At 44.6% G+C, this 20,305-nt stretch overlaps 2 protein-coding genes across 5 annotated transcripts in view; both read left to right on the top strand.

The window, feature by feature from the left end:
• POLA2 (DNA polymerase alpha 2, accessory subunit) overlaps positions 1 to 8,683 on the top strand; it is a 189,706-nt gene extending 181,023 nt beyond the window's left edge. For all 3 annotated transcript variants that reach the window (XM_083164934.1, XM_083164933.1, XM_083164935.1), the window contains 4 exons: positions 2,390 to 2,496; positions 3,997 to 4,059; positions 5,922 to 6,048; positions 8,425 to 8,683. In XM_083164934.1, coding sequence (XP_083021060.1) covers positions 2,390 to 2,496; positions 3,997 to 4,059; positions 5,922 to 6,048; positions 8,425 to 8,574 — 447 coding nt within the window. In that variant the 3' untranslated portion in view covers positions 8,575 to 8,683. The remainder of the gene's footprint in view (positions 1 to 2,389; positions 2,497 to 3,996; positions 4,060 to 5,921; positions 6,049 to 8,424) is intronic.
• Positions 8,684 to 10,263: 1,580 nt separating this feature from the next.
• Positions 10,264 to 18,358, top strand: CDC42EP2 (CDC42 effector protein 2). Of its 2 annotated transcripts, none has more exons than XM_083164937.1 (2): positions 10,264 to 10,468; positions 17,319 to 18,358. In XM_083164937.1, exon 2 carries the CDS (start codon positions 17,388 to 17,390, stop codon positions 17,931 to 17,933), a length of 546 nt encoding a protein of 181 aa, XP_083021063.1. In that variant the 5' UTR covers positions 10,264 to 10,468; positions 17,319 to 17,387; the 3' UTR covers positions 17,934 to 18,358. The 2 variants fall into 2 exon arrangements, with proteins under 2 accessions (XP_083021063.1, XP_083021062.1); XM_083164936.1 differs by having other exon boundaries at positions 10,265 to 10,468; positions 17,316 to 18,358.
• Positions 18,359 to 20,305: the final 1,947 nt, after the last annotated feature.

The following is a 20,305-nucleotide window of genomic DNA, read 5'->3' as shown; positions in this document are numbered from 1 at the left end:
AAACACAAAATATTTAATTGAATGTGTTGTTTCTGAATAAGAAATGTTTGGCCTAGGAGTGCCTTGAAAAAATGTTAATGTTCTAGGTCAGCGTTTCTCAAACTGTGAGTCGCAACCCCAAAGTGGTTCGCTCCCATCTCAGCATTGGGTCGCGACTCACCTATAGTCAGTGCTCAAAGTGTTTTTTTATTTTGCTCCCGGCGGCTGTGTTGTGTGTCGTCCCCCCCCCCCCCCCCCCCATTATGCAGCCGGCTACGGAGGTTGTATATCCCGACCCCTTTCAAACAGTGAGCTGGCACTGGTCCCGCACTCCCCACCTCTCGCTAAGGCACCCGGCAGCGGTCCCACACTACCTGCCCCACTACACACTCAGGCACCCGGCAGTGGAGGTTTTACTCATGGTCAGACACCCAGCGGCGGTGTCAAAGTAACTGTCCTCTGGGCTCAGGCATCTGGTGGCTGTGTTCCCCTCACACACACACACACACACACACACACACACACCCTCTCTTTCACACAGGGACTGTGTGCCCTCCTCCCCTGATACCCAGGTGCTGTGTCCCCCGTCCCCCCCCCCCCCCCCCACACACACAGACCTAGGGTCACAAACCCCACACACACAGACACCCAGTGGCTGTGTACCCCCCACCACCACCACACACACACCACCACAGACACCCGGTGGCTGTGTTACCCCTCCCCCCCCCCACCACAGACGCCCATGGGCTGTGTCCCCCCTGACCACAGACACCCAGTAGCTCCTCACGCTGCCCCATCCTACCCTGTGTCTCTATTCCTCTGCCCCCTTACTCTCCCACTTACTCTATTCCTCTGCCCCCTTACACTCCCGCCATTTCTATCCCCTCCTGTGCATATTCTTCCATATGGCCTGGTGTCAGTATTCCCCCTCCCCCACTCTCCTACCTGGTTCTGTTTTCCCCCGGCCAGATCTCTCACCCCGTAGCTTCCTACGCCAACTTGGTGATACAGACACCCGGCCTACTACTGTCTCTGTGTCGCTGTGCAGGACAGGGAAGAGAGGTACATTAAATTTATGGGCAGCACGGATGGTGTAATGGTTAGCATTACTGCCTCACAGCCCTGAGGTCATGGTTTTGATTCCCACCGTGGCTCTAACTGTCTGGAGTTTGTATATTCTCCCCATACTTGCGTGGGTTTCCTCCGGGTACTTCGGTTTCCTCCCACAATCCAAAAATATACTGGTAGGCTAATTGGCTCCTAACTATTTAACCCTAGAATGTCTGTGTGCGTGTACATATGATAGGGAATATAGATTGTAAGCTCCACTGGGGCAGGGACTGATGTGAATGTTCAACTATACTCTGTAAAGCGCTGCGGAATTTGTGTGCGCTATATAAGAAGGGAGGCACATATTGGAAAGGTAAATTGGTTACTGTTTGTGTCAATGTGTCATTGTGTCAGCACCTACCTGTGTGTGTCAAAATGTGTGTGCCATTGTTTCAGCATCTGTCAGTGTGTCAGCAACTGTCTCTGTCGGTCTGTCTGTCTTGTTCATGTGTCAGTGTATCTTGTCTGTTTCAGTGTCAGCATTCCTGTGTCAGCATCTGTTGTGTCAACATCTATTAGAGAGTTAGGGGCATACACATGGGGTGATTTCGGTAGCTTTTCTAAGCGATCTGCAAAGGAGCATGGATTGCTCCATGTGTATGCCCTGCAACAATGGTGATGCACGCTTCCATGCGCATAAAATATTTATAGGGAGGATGATGAACAAGGGGTAGATTCAGATCTGATCGCAGTACAAACTTGTTCTCAAAATGGGCAAAACCATGTGCACTGCAGGTGGGGCAGATGTAACATGTGCAGAGAGAGTTAGATTTGGGTGAGTTATTTTGTTTCTGTGCAGGGTAAATACTGGCTTCATTATTTTTACATTGCAATTTAGATTTCAGTTTCAACACACCCCACCCAAATGTAACTCTCTCTGCACATGTTACATCTGCCCCATCTGCAGTGCACATGGTTTTGCCCATTTTGAGAACAAATTTGTACTGCGATTAGATCTGAATAAGGGCCAATGCCGGTGCTAATGGTGCCAGGTCGAAGTGTCTGTATGGGCATATTTAGGCTCACAGTCTTGGAGCTCACCAGCTGCTGTAGCTGATTCCTGCAGATGTGTATGTATTATCCTCTGTCGGTCTAGCAGTAAACCACAAGCTAAGCAGAGCAAGTTAACAAAGGATATTGTATTTGTGTCATTGTGGCTAACCTCAATAACTGAGCAGTGAAAACTGAAGATGTTTCTCTGGCGCTGGGTCTACTATTTCCTTCTAGAAGTTGCTGTTTTTGTTTTAAGATGTGTTTTTATTGCAAAATGTTCTACTCTAATACCCCCCTTTCTTTCCAGCGAGTGCACTTCATTGCAGATCCATGTACCTTATCTGTCAATGGTGTAGCCGTGGGATTCACGTCCACAGACCTGCTCTTTCATATGGGTGCAGAGGAAATCAGCAGGTACAGCTCTAATTACACCTGGGTCTTGTAAACCGTAGGGGAACAGATTACTTTGATCCTATCTATCACTGGCGTTTCACAGGGAAGCTGGTTTGGAACAAAGCCATGTTACTAGTATTTAGGGAATGTGGATTTGACTTCATTGATGCTGGCTGCACTGTCCTAGTTCTTTTGCATGCATCTGTTAGGTTTGATTTACATATCACTGGCTCTCTGCTTTGTGTAATAGCTGTTAATGTCTTTATATCCCCTAGTATTGTTAGTCAAACAACATAATTTCATTACAGAAGCTGCTGTCTGCGTTTTCGTGTAGGAAAGCATTTTCTGTAGCAATCAGTATTTATTCTGAAATCCTTTTTTACTTTCACACTATATAGCTTACGTTTTGTAATGTGCCAAGTTAAATGGGCATTATCTTTATCTTTTAGAAGAATGAAAACAAAAATAACAGCCTATATTTAAATCTCCATGTCAGTCTTTTAGTCTGGTGTCCAGCCACTAGCCAAATCATGTGGCAGTTAATGGGTGGCTGGACCACATATGATACATTGTATGTGGTCTTTTTGCATGCAACGTATCATATGCGATCCCAGTCATGCGGAATACAAGAAATGTTCGTGTCCGCCATGATGATCTGCAACTGCGATCCAAAGAGCATGAAAACACCCCTTGGATCGGTGTCGGAGGAAAATACATGCGATATGGCCACTTTTCATCCGATCCATCCAGAAGCTAGGAATCGAATTAAAGTGGCCATATAACGGTAGTGGATGGGGGCCTTAACATCTTTAAGTGATGTATGGCTATATTAAGATGGCTTTCATTAGAGTTAGCTGACCGGCTGTTGTCCATTAAAAGGGTTCTACCATGACACTACCAAATACTGTATATGGTATAGGGCAAAGAACATTTTTATTTTTTCGAAACTGTGCTCCTAAAACAGAACATTGAGTTTGTTTTATGATTCTACATCAGCCATTTGTACCCAGACCAGGTAGCGGGATTATATTGCTGTACATTCACACCTCTATCACCCGTGTGCATGTGTTTTTAATTACCTACTTTTTACATTTTTATTCAACTTCTCTGTGTGTATTTCTGTGATCATCTCCCTGGATCACCCCAACAATTTATTGAACATTACCCTTGCCGGCTCCCTCATTTCTTACCCCAACATACCCGCCATCATTATGGGGATTTCACCATCCCAGTTACTGGTGGATGACACACACACACTCCATATAAGTTTAAATAAGTTCTATTCTTATGGTTATGGCCACTATCTTAATCTTTCTCCACACTTTGTTCCGTTTCCGTTGTGTTTGAATTATTTTCATGACTCCCTGTCCTTTGCCTCTCTCCTAGACCATTGCTTTGCTTCACTCTACTAATAGTCACTTAGCAGACACGCTATGAAAAGAAGTATCTCTCTGAACCTGTGAACCTTCCTTACATTTTAACTTTTTTTTTTTTTTTTTATTGTAATTTTGACAACCACAGTGGTACCGCTGGTGCTTCTGATCGATTCAGCCGAATCCTCAAACATATCTTGACTCAGCGCAGGTGAGACCATTACTGAAATTGTGACTTAGAGTATGGGAAATAGTTGATTTTCAATTACAGGTGCTCATGTGCACATATATGCCATAGATGCAACATACGTTTTTTGCTGTGCACCTCTATTGGGTGGTGAAAACCTGCACTGTTGTTGGATGCAGTGTGCCAATCCAGAAGATCACATTGGTCATTGTGTATAAATGAATAGACCCCAATAAATTGTGGATATATGTATTGCAAATATCTTTAACCGCACACATTGGGCGGTATTCAATGAGCCGGAATCGCTAAGTTTTATGGCGATTCCGGGGTTTTTTCGTGGCTGACGGTGATTTTTGGAGCTCCAAATGCGAATCACCGTATTCAATGAGCTAGAATCGCCGTTGACGACCGGTGAATGAAGCTGCAATCGCCAAATGTTTTCATGTACAAATCGCCGTTTTTTGTGTATAGGATTTTTCATGGGGAATCGACGGTAGTTGAGGGGAATCGCCAAAAGTGTATTCAATGTGAAGTTGGCGATTCCTTTTTCTTCTTTCATATCGCCGTTCCTCTCCGAGTGCCCCTCGTCATCTTTTTATGGTGAACTTTTATAGGAACATGTCAAATAATTGGTTTTAAGTGCTCTATTTAACTATGCAAGTCTAATGTATTATTATTTGCTGCCCTTGTGTGATGTCATGGTCGTAGAAGTGCTATACAAATATAGGTACTTATGTATTATCTGGGCTCCCATGTTAAATGCACCCCATTTTTTCATACCCCTACTATCCAACTATGCATGGAGTTGATTTTATATAGTGTGGCGAGCGCAGCGAGCCACCGTGCCCGAAGCGTGGCGAGCGCAGCGAGCCCCGCGAGGGGACGCGGTCTCATAAGAAAAACGGGAGCCCAGATATTACATAAGTACCCAAATATATATTTAATTTTTTCAGGTATTTTTTTTTTCTCCCACAAAGCACTGTTCTTACCCATGGTGCACCTCACTTACCCATGATTCTCCTCCCCACCTCACTCCTTCGTTTGCCCTTTGACCAGATTTCCCAGCGTTTGCCGTCTGCTGTATGGGAAGCGTTTGTCCAGGGTAATTTGCTTGTTTCTAGCATTTATCTGCGATTTTTTAAACAACTGACTACATTAATGAGGCTGTGTAGGGAAACGCCGGTATGGCTGAGAATCGCCGTTAGGGCCGGCGATTCTCAGCCACGTTGAATAGGGTGACTTGGCGACTCCCCACGAATCCCCATGCATGGCGATTCACTGCTAAAAACCGGCGATTGGCAGGCGAATGTTAAATCTGAATCACTGTAACCAGCGATTCAGGACATTGAATACCGCCCATTGTCGTTGTTTTGTGTACACATACTGTATACAGCAATAGCCATTTAGCTGCAGTAATTTACCAGAAACAATTGACTCGCACAGGTTGAAACCAAATCCACATTTAAAAAGTCATACCACACTGCACAGTGGCTACTTCTGGCGGAGGGTTCCTGGGGGGGAACCCTGAGAGACCTACATCCCCCCGATCTGTAGTCCAAAAGCTACAACGGGATACCATAGTCATGATATTGATACATCTGGCAGCATCACATCCCCCATAGAGACCTATGGGGGATGAGGCTGCCTGTGATCCGTTGCCTTCCTCTGTGGCTGACCGGGGATATAGCTGCATACTGTACTATGATAAATGTGCCCCTTTGTTACTTCTGTTTAGTGGGGGATGTACAGAAAATGTTTAAAAAAAAAAAATAAATTCTTCAGAAATAAACCAGATTAGACAGCTGTAATGGAAACATAGCTATTTTAAACATTGTATTGCTCTGATTGCCTCACTACCATGATGCTAATAACTTTGTGTTTTACAGTTACTATCCACTGTATCCACCAAGTGAGGAGATAAATATTGACTATGAAGCGCTCTATAACTATGCAATGATGCCTGTTACACCAGATATCTTTATTGTACCGTCAGAACTTCGCTTTTTCATCAAGGTTAGCCTTACCTTTGGTGTATGCTTTGTTGCATTGTGCTTCTGCATAATAAATGTCATTTCACCCACTGGGAACTGGTCTGTGTGCCCCAGACAGCCGCCAACCTGGTCTGTAGCTCATAAATACATTAGCGGTCGGATTGGTTAATGGCCACCATTGTCTCATTTTTCTTACTTTTAATCATTCTCAAAGTTATGACTTCTTAGTAAAGGCCCCCATACACTAGGGCGACTTGTCCTTAGGACAAGTCGCCCCCGACTTCCCCCTGAGCTTTCCCGGCTGCTCCCCGGGGGAGCTTGATTAGATTGGCACTTGATGTGCCATTTTTTACATGTGATAAATCGTCTCGATTTATCACATGTAAAAAACGCGGGGGGGGGGGGGGGCTGCTGGTGGGAGCAGGGGGGCTGGGGACACTGCGGGGGACACCGACGCTGCGGGGGACACCGACGGCATAGAGCCGGGCAGAGGGAGCCGGGAGCTGTCAGTGCTAGAAAAAAAAGCCTACTGTATACAATGAATGGGCAGCCTGTGATTGGCTGAGCGCTCTCTCAGCCAATTGCTGACTGGCTGAGAGAGCGCTCAGCCAATCACAGGCCGCCCATTCATTGTATGGGCTTTTTTTTTTTTAATTCAGTGCTGACAGCTCCCGGCTCCCCCCGCCCGGCTCTATGCCGCCTGTGTCCCTCGCAGCGTCCCCAGCCCCCCCTGCTCCCTCCACCGCCCCACTAGGTCCCAAGTCGGGTGGTCGGACGTGCAGCAGGTCCGACCACCCGACGCAGATCCGATGCGCACGGGACCGCGCATCGGATCTGAGGGGACATCAAAACTAGCCGATTTTGGTCGGATTTAGGCCAGATCCGACTGATCTGGCCTAAATCTGACCAAAATCGCCTAGTGTATGGGGGCCTTAAGACTGCATTAAGTTCTAAATGGAAATGTATATTTGTTACAAGTTTTATTTTCTATTGGTTGGAAAAAGTTACCTTGTCCCCATCCCTCTTTTATTCCCTCCCTTTTTAAGCAAATAAGAAATTGAACTCCTAAAAATGTTTTCACTGATACCCCTTTCACACTGCACAAATAACCCGGGTCATTGTGCAGTGTGAAAGGGCCTTTTGAAAAATCTGGGTTAAAAGAAGGGCTTTACCCAGGTCGGACTCTGGGTGCTGGGCAGTGGGAACCAGGTCGAGTGAACTGGGTCCTGTTCACACTATAGGAAGCACTGCCTCCTCCCTCACCCCCGATGACACTCCACTCCACACACACACACACACACACACACACACACACACACACACACACACACACACCCATGACTTCAGCAAACCGGCTTATTTCCCAGCACATAAAATCTATCAGATTGGCAAATCGCAGGTGCTTTTTAGCGCCCATGATGTGTTGGGTCCGATTCTGTAGGTGTGTGCAGGTACGTCCGGTGGGGCAGACAGGGGTATGCAGGTAAGGCTGACAGGGGGGACCGGTGGGTGGGGGCACAGTGGGGGTGCCATGCTGCGCTAAGCGCCTGGGAGGGTGAGGGAGACTGGGCAGTGTTGGGAAGCGCTGAGCGAAAGGTGTCGGGCGGCCAGCAGCAGCAGAATTTAGGGGAAAAAAATCAAGAGACAGGCCAGTCGAACATAAAGTCAACGCAGGGCACTTTTTGCACCATAGGAATATCACATAAGTGTATGGGCAGCATTATTCCTACTAGGATAAGTTTCAGATTACCTTGGTATATGTAAGAATCCCGAGGGCTGCATTATCTCTGAACATTAATACTGATTATAGGAATTCTTCAACATCTTGGTTTTAAGGTTGCCTTTTAAATAGATCACTGTAGTTGGATTCATTTATTAGGATACATTTATTAAAACGGGACTTCTATTGAAGATGGGATGTTGTCCATATCCACTAATCAGATTCTACTGATTTAGCACCTTCCAGAAGATAATAGATACATTCTGATTGGATGCTGTGGGCAACATCCCATCTTCCATAGAACTTTCATCTTAATAACTTTACCCCATTGTGTTGAATTTCCATGATCCGCTTGTTTGCTAGAGCTAGGAGGTGATGACCAGGGGACAGAAGAATGACTTATGGTAATTTGTTTGTTTTTCATTGATCGTCGTGCTATCCAATATTGCAAGAAAGTGGTCTAGTAAATCTGCGTCTCGCTCTCCTAACAATGGGATTAGTGTGTACAATAGAAGCCCTTTTGCTTGTTTTTTTTTGTAGATTGAACCTTTCTGTATCTATTATCTAATCAGCAGGGTTTCTTTTCAGGTGATTTATTTATTTTTTTTCATTTGGCCCTTTCTTATATTATGTGATGTTTCCTATTTTGCTAAAGGTTTGTCTCCTTTTCTCCTGTAGGACGTCTCAGGCTGTGTCTGCATTAATCCTGGCCGTCTGACAAAGGGAATGGTCGGGGGAACATTTGCTCGCTTCTTGGTCAAGAAGGAAATCGCAGACACAGAAGAAAGGAAGTCTCCATGTATCTCTGCTCAAGTTGTTAAAATTTAATAAACAAAATGGCTACCTACATGCAGAGAATGCTGGGAGAAAACTTAATTTAAGCTGCATAAAGTGGACAATGAGAGATAAAATAATAAAAATGATCATCCAACCAGAAGCTTTATTAGTAGACATTCTTTTGTAAACTGTTATGCTGGGTGATATATACTGTATACTAATTAACGATATGCGCGATACCGATTGTGTTAACTATGCATCGTTAAGGACCTCCCCGTTGTCTGTACATGCAGTTCAATTTGACAATATCGTCTGCATGTACGGAGAGGGGGAGGGAGACGGTACTGACATGTCATGAACTATATCTGTCAGTGTGTATGCAAGGTAATGTTTTCCCACAGCACTGCCTATAGAGTTTACTATGTCGCTGGCCAGGTGTACCCAACTTTAGAGTGTAATACAAGAGATGAATTGCTATGAGCAACTTTTCTTTATCTGAATACTGCCCTAAAGCTTGAGAGAGCTAAAGAAAGTTCTCCCCCACAGTCTGCTTCCATCCAACACTGCTATTGGCATTCTGTACTGGAATATGGACTCCTGTGTGAGAATACTTTCCCACTAGCACATCAGGTTATCTATCCCTCCTGTGGGGTAGTCGGGGGGTCAAAAGGGACACCTTTATCGGGCTGTAAACATGGCTGCGGCAGTTCCTAACAATGGCTTATAAAGGCACCTGCCTGGATTCCTGGAAGGGACCTCTTTCTGACATACCAACGGTAACCCCCTGGGCCCGATCACCTGTTCTGCTATCCGTTTAAGTGACACTGCACCATGCACAATGCTGCACCCTATCCTGTTCTGTCCGTGTAGTGGTGTGATGGTCTATCCACCTAGGTGGGGCAGGACTGTAGGCAAAACACAGGAAGTGTGAAATGGGAGACTGGATAGCTGCGCTGGCAGTACCAGGGAGATGTGTTAGTAAAAGTGACAGTGTGGAAGTGCTGTCACTAATTTATAAACTACCCCCCACAGATAATTATTCACTGAGCAATGTAATATCAAAGTACAGGTGCTAAGCAGTATTTCAGTGGATTTTTATTACACTGCAGAGTAAATATTAATTATCTTGTTTTTTTTATTATTATTTTTTTGTAGCAATAAATATGTAATAAAAATATTCTGGTCACAATGGCAGGGGAACGGTTTAACCTGTTATACCAGTGGTTCCCAAACTGTGTGCCTAGGCACCCTGGGGTGCCTCAGGACACTCGCAGGGGTGCCTTGGGTTGGTGGACCAGGATCAATTAATATTATTTATGGTCAATGTACCGGAAAAAAAAAGTGCTTGTGGCTGCCAATCATAATATATGTGGACAAAAAGAAGCAAATCCTGTCCCTCTCCAGATAACTGTGACATATACACACAATGCACTTAATATAAAAAAAATCTGAATTTCTTGATAAGAAGCATTTGGCCTCGGGCTGCCTTGAAAATATTTTGATGCTCTAGGGCGCCGTGATTCAAAAAAGTTTGGGAACCCCTGTGTTATACACAAAACTGTTTATATACGGTGCAAGCAGGTAACATGTACATGCACCGAGACCTGATCTATGTTAATTATTTTTTTTAAATAAAGCATGAACGAAAAAAAAAAAAAGCCTTGTTTTCATTGGTTGGTGCACCATCCGCCTTCCCCATGAGCGCGTCTATTGGCTGTCTCCCTGCATTGTGCAAGATCGCTGTGTGCTGACCTCTCCCCCGTCAGTAGCTGCTGTACTCTTGCAGCGGCAGGACAGTCGTGGGAGTAGTGTGTTTTTTTTTCTAGGAATCCCCCTGCCTCTGATGCGGTGACTGAGAACCGGAAGCTCTGGCCGCTCCCAACCACGTCCTCATCTTCTTGGGTCCAAACCTGCGTTCCAGGTTCCGCGTCAGTGTGCGCCATAGGTCAGTGTGTACTCATGCAGCTTCTGCGCCAACAGAAAGCCGCCTTCTTCCAGAACTGTACTAGTCGGATTGGTTTCTGCGCTGCGCGAGTAGCTGCCCTGGTGCTGGCTGTGCGCCCGATCCCTGGGGAATAACATCATGTACTGGACCGGGGTCACGTTACTCTATTCTAGAACGCTGCTTTTTTGTATTATTCGTGTTATCCCAAACTGTTGCGCAGGCTTTGCGTTCCGTATCCGACATGTACTATTGGCAGCTACTCCCCATTCTGGCTGTACTTGGGAGGTGATGCTGGGTAGCAACGGTGTATGTTCTGTAATATAAATCTATCAGCCTCCCCCAACGCCCTCAGATGGGTAATTAGGGGTTAATTGAATATCCTTCACATATTCAGAAGGTGACATGCTAGCTTGTGGTTTATATATAGTGTGTGTGTGTGTGTGTGTGTGTGTGTGTGTGTGTGTGTGTGTGTGTGTGTGTGTGTGTACCATTCGGGATCCATAACTTAAGGAATACAGTTTCCAGTAAGTTATATGACTGGGAGCTTTTGTTTCTCAGAATGCTGTGATTACAGTTATGTATATGAAGATCTGATTTGCTCTCCAGGCCACATGTAGTGCATTACACCCTACAGTTCATGTGCCCTAATAAGTGACTACTGTGGTCTCTAAAACCTTGCTTGTAAGCTGTCAGAAGAAACTTTTGTTTTCCCCATCCTATATAATAAGACTAATGCTGCTCCTTACCTCTATGGGGTCGATCCTATTAGTGCTAAAGGGTGCGAGTTGCCATTTAAATGCGGAAAACGGACCCCAAATTAAGCCTATCTCGCACACTTCGTAGGGCCGAATTCACCTAAAATTGCTCACACCCCTATGGAGGTGTGAGCACTTAAAGTGAATTCAGTCCGCCGTAAAGTGCACCCGGTGCTGTGATGATTTGCCAGTGTGAATCATCGGCACCTAATAGGGTCGACCCCTATGTGGGAATTCAAGTGTTGTGCACCTTGACATCTGCTACATGATGCCTGACAGCGTTGCTCCATTCAGGCTTGCACAGACGCATTACTGTTGTTGTGTTACGTAATTTTGACGGCATGGTAACTAGTGCTGTGTTATACTAGGCCCTAAGGCTGGGGTAGCCAACCCTAGTCCTCAAATCTTAAGCTGCCCATACACGGCCCGATACGGGCGTGCGTTGTGGGCTTAAATAGCACAGATCACATTGCATTGCATGTGCATGCGTTGTGCATGCAATGTGATGAGAACTAAGTACAAAAAGTATGTGCAAGCACATACTTTTTGTACTGTGCGATGAGGTGCCGCGGGAGCACGCACGTCAAAGCAAGGAACGCACAGCTCGGCATCGGGCCGTGTATGGGCAGCTCTAGTCCTCGAGAGCTACCAACAGTGCATGTTTTGCATGTCTCATCACAAGTGAGCTAATTAGCTCCATCTGTGTATCTTTTAAAATGTGTCAGTGATTGAGTGCACCTGTGCAGCAGCTAGGTTGTCTGGAAAATGGCTACCGCTGCCCTAAGGTGTACATCTAACCAGCAACTGTTTCTTTCTGCTAGCTGGTAGCCTCCAATTATTGGCAACATATTATTAGGGGATCAAAATAATCCTACACATTAAAAATCAAGACTCTTATTCTAATCACTTTTGGTTGGAATCAAATTTCCAAAGTGTTGGATTTTACCCGTAAACTCACCCAGTCATTGGTGAAATGGGGAATTGCACCCAACTAATCCTTAAGGTACACAATTGCCGTGTGCAATGAGTATGTTGCACGTACTTTTTGAACTAGATCTAGTCCATAACGCATATAATTATTGTACCGTTTATGGGCACTTTTACTGCTAAAGCACTAGGGTTGGTCACATCCTCATCAAGAAACAGAAGTGGATGTTGGCGCAACCCTAAAGCTAGCAAAGTTTAATATTGGCACAGGTTTCCTCCAAGCATTTACCCCCAAACATGTTTTTCAGAGTAATTGTGCCCCAGTGGACAGCTTGAATTAAATTCCCTGTTTATCTTTTGGAGATTACCAATTGGAATTGCGGAGTTACGGGTATGGCCCCACATTACACTTGACAATGCATGTAACTGTGATCTTGTAAATGAGCCAGTCTCATCTGATGGTGTCTTTTGCACTATTTCATCACGTAATCAGCACCAGACTGAGAAACTGTGATTCTGGTCAGCATCTGATTGGAATCCGTCAAATAGCACTAGACAAAATGCAATTGGAGGATAACTTCAGTGTGTTCTGTGGTAATTTTTTATTTTTATTTTATTTTTTGCATTATACTCCAGGTTACCCAGCTTGCCACACCAGCAATGGCAAGACCACACTATTACCCCTTTCACACCAGCCAAAATTCCCGGGAGCAACCCGTGACTAGCGCCCCGGCTGGCAGGCAGCGGCGGCTGGGAGCTTGTAGTGCTATTTCCCGGGCGGGAAGCGCTGCTGAATTTTAAAACCTATTGAAAAGACTGACCGGATGCTCTCAGCCAATCGACGTCCGGCCAGTCTTTTCAAAATGTTTTCAAATTCAGCAGTGCTTCCTGCCACACTGCCCGGCAAATAGCACTGCAAGCTCCCCGCTGCTGCACATAGGCGCCCTCCCGGCACTGTCTCTTCCCCCTCTCACCAGGAAATGCAGGGACTAGGCTGGTGGAAAAGGGGCCAACCCGGGAATGTCCCAGCTTGGTCTCTGGACTGTATTCCCTGGTAAGTCCGTGCATTTTCTGGTGTGAAAGGGGTAGAAGGGAGATTTCATTCATTAGACTGTGTGGGGATAGAAGCTACTGATACAGCAATAGAAGCTGACATATAATTTTTAGAGTTTTGTTACCGGAATAGATCTCCTTTTAAAAGTGCCTATGTCAGTCTGTAATAGGGAAACCCATTATAAGCCTCAGGAAATGTCTGAGTTGGCTCATCTATTTGTGAGCTAAGCAAACCTTAAGGTGCCCATACATGGTACAATTGCCGTGTGCAATGAGATGCGCTGCACATACTTTTTGAACTACATCTCATGCAAATCGCATGTGATGCGATCTAGTCCATAAGGCACACAATAATTGTACTGTGTATGGGCACTTTTCAATGACAATGTTCTGTCCTTGAGACCAATAACCTGGATTACAGTATAGTGGGTCGACCATGTCTAGGTTGACTTTTCCAGAAAGTCGACACAAGCTTAAGGTCGACATGAGTTTTTTTGGGTGTCTATGTCGACATGAACACAGTATCAGTGTACCGCGGCCCCTCCCGCTGCACTCAGCATACTATTATATTCTCACTCTATGCCCAGTTGGATAGTAAAGTATGAACCAAGTCTGTATACACCAAAAAAAGTGAAAAACCTTGTGGGTGTCGACTTTAAGCTTGTGTCGACCTTCTGTCATTGCCGACCTATGGCATGTTGACTTTTTCCAGGTGTTGACCATTAGTAGTCGACCTTGTGACTGTTCTAGACATTGCCGTTCCAGGGACCGCATACCAATTACTCTTCCTAGTGGGCTGTTAGTAACGTGGTGGTCCAGCAGGTAATTAATGTACTTGTAATACAGTGAATGAACCTGAACGTTGCAGCAGGACTGTAATTACTGCAGTGCAAAGTAGTTAATTCCAACAGTTGCCTAGAAACTACAGCTGTACAGCGATGCCCCTTCTCTAGCCCATAAGTGCCTCAGGCTTTATGTAAACTAGCTGCGAGGTTCATGTGACACTAATCTGTGTTCATTTGCATCCGCCTGGTGAAATCTTGGACATCCAATGTTGCTGGGGCGCTCACTGAGCATGCTCCCGCCCCTACAGGAGATGTTCATACATACACGTATTTACATAGACCGGTTCTGGGCAGCTACAGTATGATTATGGCCTACGTAATGCAAAAATAGCAATTACAGGAGAAACCATGAAGCTGTAGGATACAATATAAACTCTTCATGGTCTTCACTTTCTCAGATATTCCAATATTTTTTTTTTTTTTTTAAGGTGACAGGTTTCCATAAGTTTAATTGTTTTTTTTTTTTTTTGTATTTCGGTTATAAAAATGTTTTTGCTTAGACAACGTAGGCCCAAGGTACTGGGAGGCGGTCACTTCACCTTTTGACTCCATATGAAATTCCTTGAATAGTTTTAGGTTACCTCTGAAATAACTGGCCTGCTGTGAGTGAAGCATTCTCTGACCTGGAGATACTGTGTAATCGTTAGGGTGGGCTCTATATTTTTGAATGGTCTTGGATCATCAGAGGATTCTGTTTTTATTATTATAATTTTTTTTATTATTAAATGTTTTGCATTTGCACAGTTAAGCTCCGTACACACGGAGCAATATATTGCTCAGTGTATCCTTTTCATCAGCGACCAGGAGCGTGCGGCCATTGCAGGGCTGGTCGTGTGAGCACGCTCCCAGCGACAGTCGCCCCGTATAGTCGCTCAGCTTGCTAGATTTGCACAGTGTGTTATTTGTATGGTGCCACGGGATAGCGTAATATACAGTACTTGTTCCAGGGGTATCTGAAACGTACTGTCCGCATGATGCAGTTCAAGCATTTTATAGACAATTTAACATGAATGTTGTTTGTCTGGTTGATGTTATTGAATGTAATTAGGCCTCAATTCTTTTTAAAACAGTGTAATTTGAAATGTTGTCTAACAACCATTTAATAGATAATAGAGACAATATATTTTATGTTTATTACAGCTTAATGTGAAGTGTTTGCTTTTGTTTGTTAGGACTGTCCTTGTGGAAACTGTATGTTGTGTAATTCTGATCTTACCAGTCTTCTATACAGTCATTAAGTGATAAGCAAGCCATTCAAAGCATTTTTCTAGGTTTAGGTTATCAGGTATTGTCTGTATTATAGTACAACTATCTACTAGAGGCTGTACCCTTGGCGGTTATCACCATCCAACAATGTATGTTTACCTCTTCCATCCTCCTCTCTAGATAAATCCTTACTGGGCGTTTGGCACTTAATCAGAGTACACACACAAAGATTTATCTGTCCGATCTGTCTGGTGCAAACAAACACCTGGTAATTAATGGGAGCAAATGACCAGCAACCATTAGCTCTCAAATGCTGAAAAATTGATAGAAACAGTTTTTTTATTTTTATAAATTAAATCAAATGGATTTTTACCAGTTTGTCTAAAATGACCATTGTCTGTTTTTGGGAGCAAATGTTTAATTGTCATATGCTCCCAAATATTTCCACATTTTTGTTCCCAGCAGATATATTGGATAGATAAATCTTTAGGTGTGTACCCAGCTTTAGGGGGGGGGGGGGTATTCAATCCTGGGTCACGACTGTCTATACGCTCCGACTGCCGCGACCCTGGCCTGTTTTCCTTTTGCTCGATCGTAAATTGCCAGGTGGGATTCAATGTGCTGTCTGCCAATTGGCAAAAAGGGGCGTGTCCACGTAAACGGCCGTGGATTGTTGAAATCTGTCCGTGATTGCGACAATTCACGGGCCCACTAGCTTTTAAAGTCTGGCCCGTTCTGTCGATCTGCCTCTTCAATGCTGTCGGTCAAGATTGCATTGAATAGACGCCCACCGCTATTTCCCCCGTTGAAAATAGCGGTGGGGACTGAATACCCCCTTAAGCTGGGTACAAGCTATGAAATTATCTGATATCATCATGCATATCATTCAGTGTGTACCCACTATATCGTTAACCATGTGCACTCCGTGGATCATTCAAGATATGCCCAATTATCTAAACATGCCGTGAAATCTGTACACAGGGCTGCCTTATACAGAAGAAAAGAGGAGGAGGGGGGTAGTGCAACCTGTCTCAAGCTTTTCCCTGATCTGCCTCCCCCTTCCCTCTCTCTCTTGCGCCCCCCTCTCTCTCTCTTGCGCCCCCCTCTCTCTTTTTCTTGTCCCCCCCCCCCCTCTCTCTCTCTCTTGCGCCCCCCCTCTGTCTTTTTCTTGTCCTCCTCTCTCTCTCTCTCTCTCTCTCGTCCCCCCTCTCTCTCTCGTCCCCTCTCTCTCTCTCCCGTCCCCTCTCTCTCTCCTGTCCCCTCTCTCTCTCTCTCTCCCGTCTCTCTCTCTCTTCCCCTCTCTCTCTCTTCCCCTCCTCTCTCTCTTCCCCTCCTCTCTCTCTCTCTTCCCCTCCTCTCTCTCTCTCTTCCCCTCTCTCTCTCTCTCTCTCTCTTCCCCTCTCTCTCTCTCTTCCCCTCTCTCTCTCTTCCTCTCTCTCTCTCTCTCTCTCTCTCTTCCCCTCTCTCTCTCTCTCTCTCTCTCTCTTCCCCTCTCTCTCTCCTTCTTCACATCCCCTCCTTGTGATTTTGATCTGCATCCCTTGGCACATTCAGTTTCCTTTACCTTTCCTTCAGTTTTGTTATAGAGGTATTAAACTTTGAAATTAAACTTTTCCAGGTATAAGCATAGCATTAATATTTCAGGTTTTCAGACTGTGCTAATTACATACAATTTACTTACAACCCCATTGAGTATACAATATTTCTATACTGGAAAATATTACAATTTGTTGCCACAATTAATATGCACAGGCAGCAGCTCTAGACAGAGCTCTACCCAGAATCCTTTGGCTGACCGACAAAGGTTCTAACCAAATCTTTCCCTGAATCAGCAGCTGCTGCTAGTGACACAAAAAAACATACGCTGCAACAATTTACAAACATACGCTGCAAAAGACCAGAGCTGGAGTCTTTGGCATCCTGCAGTGCCAACATTTGCCTCAAGTACATAATATTAATAATTTGTGATTTCTTCTATTGAACTCTAGAAAGACTCCTGTATAGTTCCTAAAGAATCTTCCTGCTATTTTGACACCATATTTTTGTTTGTTCTTTTTACAGCAGACTCTTGGGATGAGTTGTAAAGGTGATACTTCATACCGTTCTTAAGTCTGTCATAAAGATACTGCTAAGATGTCAACAAAAGCTCCAATCTACCTAAAGAGAGGAACCCGCAAAGGCAAGCTGAGAGATGTCTTGTCACCGGACATGATCAGCCCACCACTCGGAGACTTCAGACACACCATTCACATTGGCAGTGGAGAAGGAGATGTATTTGGGGATGTTTCCTTTCTACAGGGCAAATTCCACCTTCTTCCTCGGCTGCATTCTGTATCCTCATCATCTTTGTTACCTGATGCCAACCCACCTCCGTCACATTCAGACTTACCATCACCCGTCCTAAAGAATGCCATCTCCCTTCCTGCAATAGGCGAGCCTCAAGCTCTGGCCCTCCTGCAAGCACCACCACCAAAACCACCCCGGCTACACCTTGATGAAAAGAGTAAGAGTCCAGTGAAGGAGATAGACAGACCACTGCAAGTGACCGTGGATAATGGCTTCACAGCAGAGGACAGGGAAGAACGGTTTCTGGTCCATGCTGGGTCTCTTCTTTCCCTTCATTTGGATTTGGGACCTTCCATCTTGGATGATGTTTTGCAGATCATGCAAAAAGAGTAGGTGCCGATGGTCAATAGTGGTTTTAGCCTATATTTTTAAACACTACAAACATTTTGGGAGTTAATGGTTTATCTCCCGCAGTGAATATAACCCAAACTACAATGCCTTACGATGGTTTATTTGTGAAGTATAACGCTACAATGCTGTGTAGTGATGCTGAGCATCTCCATGCACAGGCTGTGCTATATTTTTGGACTTTTACTGGAAATGGACAATCTCAGTTGTATGTGGATAGTGTTTACATTCCAGCTATGCAATGTTACGCCTTTTGCGCAGTAGCCAAAACCTCTCCAGTCTTTATGAAGGCTCACCCTAAAGTGAGCTCCTAGTGCCTTCTTGCCAGAAAATTACAGTTTCCTTTTTTTTTTTTTTCTGTCCACAAATTGTAAATTGTTCATAAGATCAAATACAGGAAATTATTTTCATGTTGTGTCATGTATTTTGTAAGACAAGATCTGAGACCAGAGCTGGTGACACACATGTGCTATTAGTATAATTGCACAATGATTACTGTTAAGTTAACATCTTGCAGAGGACTGGGCCAGCCCTACACTGTTTGGGGTAAGACAGACAAATTTGCCTGATGATATCTTCCTGTGTGTCATCTTGATTACATTTGTTCTGTAAACAAATGAAATGTACATTACACAGCACAAATATGCAACCACTCAATGCAACAGCGCACATTCCACAAAACAAATACTATGCAAGCAGGAATTGGGTGGAATGTACTGACTAATGAAGGTTTACATGTCAAAATTTGTGTAACAGGAAAAAAACTGAATTCATTTAAAGTTAATAATGGTTTAATCAAACAATAGCCAAATGTCTTTTAAAGGTGTCAGTCCTAATACGAGGGTGAATCAAGTACCTGTGTTAAGAATGAAACTGAAAATTATTCACAAAAATGTTTATTTTTCAACATCATCTCCTTTCACGGCAATACAAATTTCCCAATTTCCCTGCCAAATATTTAAACCCTTTAAAAAATATGATTTTTTAAACTCACGTAGGCTTCTGTATTGACGATGACCTCCTCGTTTGAGCTGAATTTTTTTCCCACAAGCCACGTTTTCAGGTTAGGGAACAGAAAGAAGTGGAAGGGAGCCAAGTCGGGCCAGTACGGTGGATGCGGTAACAATTCCAAATGAGGGAGCTGGTGCATTGTCGTGGTGGAAAAAAAACTAACCTATGAATCAATCTGAAATTTGTTATGGCGTTGTTTGAAAGATGATAGTACACGATACTAATACCAACTTTCCTCAGCAAAGCCACCTGTCTTCAAATACAGGTACTTATTGATCCACACATATATCCTGATCACAAAAGAAAACCTATAGTTTTAAATAAAAGTGCCTTTCCACAATGCCCTGATCGGAACTGCTGAATAGCATGGTGGTCATGATTGGTGAAATTCTTTGTGAAAAAACATCTCAGCTTTGCTAATCCTGATGGCTTTTTGTTTGGTTTGGGAAATCGAAATGATTACATTTATTGAACATATATATTCATATATATATATATATATATATATATATATATATATATATATATATATATATATATATATATACACAGATGGGTCAGGTCCCATCTTTGCAGGGGATGGCGCTGGCGTCGCCAGCCGCCATCCCCCGCCAGCACCATGGCGATGGTGAGAAGGGGACGCGCGCGCGTCCCCTTCCGACGGCGCTTCGATCCGGTTAGGGGGGGTTAGGGGGGGGTGCGGGCAGGCGGCGGGGACCCCGGGTCTTTACGAGGGCCGGAGAAGGGGGACTGAGTGCGACTGCCAGTGAGTCACCGTGGATCGCGCGGGGCCTGGGCTGGAGGAGCATAAGTATAGACCAGCCATTTTACCCCCACTATCCACGTCGGCATGGAGTTGATTTTATAAAGAGTGGCGAGCGCAGCGAGCCACCGCGTATCTGCATCCCCTCGCTGCGCCCGTCACGCTTCAGGCTCACTGCGCTCGCCACACTTTATAAATTCAACTCCACACCGACGTGGATAATGGGGATTTTAAGCATGGTGTATAGTACGTAGCCAGCATAGTGCTGTATTGGTATTCTCAATACACCACTATGTAAACTACGTAATGGGCGCCTTGATAATACACAAGTACCAATTAAATCTGCCAATTTGTGAGCTAGAAAATATTACTATAGGAGTAGATCTTACATCAAATATTAAACATCCACATTGATATACAGATAACAAAGAATAACATCTAATAATCATCATCAGGCCAAGCTGCCGCTGGTGATCTGTGAGGAGTGGCTGCGGCAGCAACTGATTAGGAAATATGTAGTACTGCAAGTATTCTCTCTGGATGTGGGGAGTAGCTGTGGAGTCCTTGGTCATATGACCCCACA

The sequence above is a fragment of the Crinia signifera genome, chromosome 11 (assembly GCF_055691185.1).
Source record: "Crinia signifera chromosome 11, ASM5569118v1, whole genome shotgun sequence".
In the NCBI taxonomy this organism is placed as follows: Eukaryota; Metazoa; Chordata; class Amphibia; order Anura; family Myobatrachidae; genus Crinia; species Crinia signifera.
This window is presented reverse-complemented; position numbering and strand designations above follow the sequence as displayed.

Bases quoted from the DNA above. Each gene is read 5' to 3' on its own strand.
- CDC42EP2 (XM_083164937.1), top strand. From the start codon at position 17,388: ATGTCAACAAAAGCTCCAATCTACCTAAAGAGAGGAACCCGCAAAGGC.